The sequence below is a fragment of the Haematobia irritans genome, chromosome 1, assembly GCF_050003625.1.
Source record: "Haematobia irritans isolate KBUSLIRL chromosome 1, ASM5000362v1, whole genome shotgun sequence".
NCBI classification, from domain to species: domain Eukaryota; kingdom Metazoa; phylum Arthropoda; class Insecta; order Diptera; family Muscidae; genus Haematobia; species Haematobia irritans.
The window spans coordinates 202,794,306-202,800,228 of NC_134397.1; the positions used below are offsets into that span (position 1 = coordinate 202,794,306).

Here is a 5,923-nt window from a genome sequence, read left to right on the forward strand (position 1 = left end):
ATCGACTGACAAAAGCTTTTTCTATATTCTGGCAAAATCATAATGATATATTCTGAGTTATACGAGCATCGTTTTAGAAGTCTTTAAACTATAGTAATACTATAGTGGCTTAAAGCGGGATGTATATAAATAGTTAAATTAAATTTAGCATTCAAAGTCTTTTGATGTCATATAATTTTATTCCATTCCATTCAGCTTCATTTAATTTTATTTCAAGTCAAGTTATTTCATTTTATTTCACTTAATTTAGTTCAATAAAATCATAAGCACGGCCAGGGGAGACCCCACTTCTCGACCAAGCAATTCCAGAAGATGCACTTCCAATGATGCTCTTTATTTTAACTACCCAGGAAGTTATTTTAATCCAATTTTTTATAACTTGGTTTTTTCACGGGTAATTTTAACTTTAAGTAAGAATTCATAAAATGGTACAAATCATTTAAATGTTGTTAAAAAAAAATGCTAAATCCAATCTGAAAAAAAATGTGAATTCTTGAAAATATTTTAGGTCAAACGTTTCCGACAAGCGTTAGAATTAGAGTGATCAAAACCGGTCGGTGAAAACCGGTGGACCGGTTTTTCTTTTTTCACCGATTGTCGGTTTTGTAGAATATCCCATTTTCGGTGGCCCGGTAGAACCGGTGTTTTTAATATCACAAAAACCGGTTTTCGGTTTTTATTTACAATGTAAACTAGAACAGGAAAACTACACTGAAAAAACAGTGAACCCTTTTCCATTGCAAAATGAACTAAACTGTAGTAATATTGACCATGATTTAGCCCTTAAGATTTTTTTCAACTTGTCTAGTTTATAATTTTCTTAAATTTTAGTTCATCTATAACATTGTAGTTTAGTTCATTTTTACAACACCATAAGATTTATATACACCTACCAAGTTAAAAAGTCAGTATTATTTTGGTTTACTTGCTTATTTTGTGGGAAACCCGATAATAAAAATTGGTTAACAGTCTCTTTAAAATGTCGACGACTAGACTATTTTTAATCAATCATTCCACTGTATAGAGAAATTAAATAATTAAAGGAACAACAAACCGTTTTACTATTATGAGAATTTTCATACATTAAAATTAAACTATCTTTAAGCAAAAGTACTTTATTATAAAAACTTATGATGAAAGTTCTTAATACACTGTTTTTTGTGAATAAAAATTATGACCACATGGAAAAGAGAGTAGTTCATTTGAACCCACTGTTTGGACATTTTGACTTATCCTTTTTTTATTCATCGTAGGTAATTTTTTCACATATCTTGCTGGAAAAATGGAAACAATAATGAAAATTGTTAAAAATTAATACCATGTAATGAAATATAATTTTTAATTCTTCATTTTAGCTTATAACTTACCATATTTGGGGCATTTTATCAAATGGTGTAAGGAATTCAACTTTTCTTTGGAAAACGTATCTCATAAAATTTGTACCTGAAACAATTAGAGAAATAATGAAGTATTCTAAATAAACTCATAAAACTGTGTTGTTATCGATGTGAAAGATATAATAAAATAAATATTCTAGTTGAAAGAAAGCCAAAGTTTTAATATAAAACTTACCAATTCTCTATTAAATTGTACGCTGAGGGGAAATATAAAAAGTTGTCCAAATTTATTTGGGTTACTCTGAAATTAAACATTAAATAAAATTATTAAATAACTTTTCAAAAAATCTAATGAAAAAAATAATAATATGCATAAAAAACCAAATATTCTTGATATTCCTAGACAGTCATCAAAATGACGACACGTAATTTCATTTTCGATTTAAAATGCATTTTAGTCTATTGGGAAATGGTAAATTTAAGTTATACTAATTCGACCGTTTTATGAATTTTTGTTTTATACTACTTAAAACCAAATTGAATAAGAAAATAAATGCAAGTTTGGTTCACTTTTTCGCTCACGATGAAAATTATATCGTCTTGAAATCAGCCGTAGTCAAAATGACGAAGGGTGACGTTAATGTACAAAAAATAAGGATGGCTGTCCAGGGTTAAAAGAAAGTTAAAGAAAACTTACCAATTCACTATTAAATTACAGGCAAAGGAGTACTAAAAATTTGTCCAAATTTTAAGGGGTTATTCTGAAATTAAATATTTATTTTTACATTAAAAATATTACATTAGTTTCCAAAAAAATTAATTAAAGAAATACTAAAATAAGGTATTAAAAACCTGTAATTTTGATGATAAAAAGGTCATAAAAACGTAAATATTCTAGTTGAAAGAAAGCCAATTTTTAAAAGAAAACTTACCAATTCTCTACCTTTTTAAATTTGTTTGAATCCGTCTGGAGTTGCTCTGAAATTAAATATCGCTTTTACAACAAATAAAAACATTAAACTGGATTCCAAAAAAAAAAAAATAATTAACAAATAATAATATACATAAAAAATATTCTTTTCAAAAGAAAGCTATATTAAAAAATACTTACCAATTTATGAATAAACTATACGCTGAGATATTACAAAAATTTTCCAAATTCATCTGGAATTGAATATTAATTTTTTACATTGAATAATGAAAATTTCAATACACTTTCAACATATTTTACCAAATATTCTTAATAACTTTTTTCTAAACTACCGATAAAATATTAATAACTTTCATTTAAAAGGTTTAATAAACAAACACCAATATATGACTCAAAAATCCAAAATATTCCATGCCTTTATATTCCCTTGTTGCATACCTACTTAACAGATGCAACAGCCCACGCCAACGCCAACTATACAACTGAAGCATGCCAAACAAAACCAAGCAAAGCCAAAACATTACTACAACAACAAAAACACATGTGCCTTTATTGAAAACAACACCTCATCCAGCCAAAAACCATCAACGAATAACAAACACACACACACAAGCCACTAAATGAACAAAAATAAAAACAACCCCACGCTCATGTATACACAACAAAACTCAAGTAACATCATCTTTACATTAATCACATTCCACTATTCCGATAAAGATCTCTGTACTAAATATGCATTAGTTCATCGCATCTGCTGACAATTTACTCTAAGAATAATATTCGTAAAGGCACACCAGTTTATGAGCGATGAAACGTTTAACTTAAAATTTGCAAAATTTTCATGAAATGTTATCTACCATTTTTGACGAAAATGTCTATAAATTTAATTACATGTGAACTAAAAATATTTCGTTGTGTAATTTTTTACCAACAATTATTAACTATAGGAATAGTCAGTAAGAAATTGCTATCCACTTTCAAGTTCATTTTTCGTAAAAAAATATTTTCTCATACAAAAAAATCTTATAGTAAATTGCACTTATTATTTAGAAAATACTTTACATTTCACAAGTAGTTTTATAGCATGACAAACGAATTTTTAACTACCAGTTAAGAAATTTTTTAAGGAAATTCCCATCGTATTTTGTAGGCCATGAACTAAACGATTGCTACTTAGAATTTGTAAAATTTCCTTTCGGGTAGTTAATTTTCGTTCAAGATACGAAAAATGAACTAAAATTCTGGAAAATTCTTGTAATAAATTATTGTAAAAATCTTCTTAATTTTACGAGACACTTTTTTTTCTGTGTACCATAATGTGTTTTCAGCGCACTTCCATTTATTTTCTGAACACTTCCAGTAATGTGTTTGTACCAGCTGTCAAAATAAAACACGTTAGTTTTCTAAAAAAATCCCAGAGCTAGTTCCATGAATTATAAACAATTCTTGCTTTTTCAGTTGGAAGCGTATATTTTGCTAACAAAATGTAAGATATTATTTACGTTATTTTTATTCGACTTAATTTAATGTACTATTCTGTAGAAAATGAGCTATGTTTGGGAATACTTTGAAAAACAACAAAATGATTCTTCGAATGCCAAATGCAGTATATGCAAGAAAATTTTAAGTTGTCGAGGCTCTTCAACATCGTCGTTAATACAACATTTAAGAAATATTCACAAAAAGGAAATGGAACCAAAAACTAAAAGACAAGTAGATTCTCCAGAAGTTGTTATGGATGAAGAACCAGATACATCTAAGAGGAAAAAGTATGGCCCCTTGGACCAATATACAGTAAAAAAAAGTAACACTTTGAGTGATATATTGGCTAGATGTGTAGCAGAAGATGGCATGTCCGTGAGAGCATTAAAAAAATCAAAAACTGTTAATGAGTATATAGCAATTAAAGGGTTTAAGATGCCAGCGAGTGAAGCAACTATTTGGTCTCTCATTCATGATGTATACGAAGAAAAGAAGAAGGAGTATATGGATATATTTTCTAAAGTAAAAAACAACGACGGCCGAGTTTCCATAACTGTTGATGAATGGAGTGACATATCGGGTACAAAATATGTCAATGTTTCAGTTAGATCATATGAATGTGGAACCTTCCAAACATATAACTTGGGGTTGGAGGAAATAAAAGAGGCTGCTTCTGCGGTTAATATACAAAGCATTGTAGAGAACAAGCTAAAAGACTTCGGTCTTAACTTTGAAAATGATGTTGTTGCATCCACACACGATGGTGCTTCCGTAATGAAAAAATACGGCAATATTATTTCTCCAATTTCACAGCTATGTATGAATCACGCCATACACTTAAGCGTCGTAGAGACTTTGTATTCGAAAGTAACCTTGAAACAAAGAAATTATAGCAGTTGCAGCGATTCTAGTGATGAAGAATTTGCTAATGACAACAGATTGGAAGTTGATGCTTCTATGGAACTTATTCCAGATGTGGCGGAGACTGTAAGGAAGGTTCGCAAGACAGTTGTATCGTTTCGAAAATCTTCTTTAAAACAACGCAAGTTACAAGAATTCGTTTCCAAAAATGAAGGAAAAGAAATACGTCTGATTTGCGATGTCAAGCATAGATGGAATTCCTTGTCTAATATGTTAGAAACATTCTTCTGTTAATCACGCCTTATTAGATCTCCGTTTAAATCCCTTCACGTCGGAAGAAATAAAGTGTATTAAAAACTTAAATACTATACTTCAACCTCTTGTGCTTGCTATTAATCAATTATCAAGCAACTCCGCAACATTATTGGAATCCGAAGCAACTTATAAGTTTTTGTATAAGAATTTAAGTAAGAATGCCGACCCTACTTCACAGAAGTTGTGCACGAGTCTAATGCGCAGATTGGAAGAACGAAGAATAAAAGTTGTTAACAGTTTAATTTTGTACTTAAGTTCTGGCCGATATCCAACAAATCAAAATATATTGTCTTATTCAAGTAAACCAGAAGTAAACGAATTTGCAAATGATTTATATTCACGTTTATTTCCCAACGAATCTCCGAATCAATCTAATATAAGTGAAGAAGGAGATACTGACAATAATACAAGCTTGGAAGGAGGAAATGATAATTTAATAAGTGATTTATCGAACACTATAAGAAATCTTCAGAAACCAATATTAACTAATAACATAAGTCAAAATACTTTATTTGAAGATTTGCTTATTTTAGAAAAATGCAAAAAACCAACTGATAAACTTGATAAGCTATATAACGCACTGCTTACTATTAGTCCAACATCCACTTACTGTGAACGGGTTTTCTCATCATCAAGTTTTATAAAAACGAAACAGAAAAATAGGTTGAAATCCAAACATTTTAATTATATTGTTTTTCTTCGGCATTATTACCGCAATCACAGCCAATGAATTTAATTTTATATTGTTTTTTTTTTTTTTTTTTTGTATTATTACTACAATCACAGCCACTGAATTTAAGTTTTCTCTTTTAATAAAACGTTGAAGTATTTTTTTTGGTCACTTATACTAAAAAATCGTTTTTTTTTTCTACTTTTAAGAAAAACCGGTTGGACCGGTTATGCCGTTTATTTATTTTTCAAAACACCGTCCACCGGTTTTAATAAATTGTCCGGTTTTTTAGAACCGAGAAAAACCGACATTCAAAAAACCGGGTTT

The 5,923-nt window shown here is 29.3% G+C and overlaps 1 protein-coding gene and 1 long non-coding RNA gene across 2 annotated transcripts; one reads left to right on the forward strand and one right to left on the reverse strand.

Annotated features, from left to right (window-relative positions):
* Window positions 1–1,356: 1,356 nt before the first annotated feature.
* LOC142219413 (uncharacterized) lies at window positions 1,357–2,530 on the reverse strand. The gene is made up of 5 exons (XR_012717561.1): window positions 2,449–2,530; window positions 2,270–2,331; window positions 2,035–2,098; window positions 1,573–1,638; window positions 1,357–1,443 (listed from the first exon to the last, which is right to left on the reverse strand). It is a non-coding gene; the product is annotated as an uncharacterized LOC142219413 (long non-coding RNA).
* Window positions 2,531–3,813: 1,283 nt separating this feature from the next.
* Window positions 3,814–4,905, forward strand: LOC142234469 (uncharacterized). Its single transcript, XM_075305604.1, has one exon. The coding sequence runs from the start codon at window positions 3,814–3,816 to the stop codon at window positions 4,903–4,905; it is 1,092 nt and encodes a 363-aa protein (XP_075161719.1).
* Window positions 4,906–5,923: the final 1,018 nt, after the last annotated feature.

Bases quoted from the DNA above. Each gene is read 5' to 3' on its own strand.
- LOC142234469 (XM_075305604.1), top strand. From the start codon at position 3,814: ATGAGCTATGTTTGGGAATACTTTGAAAAACAACAAAATGATTCTTCG.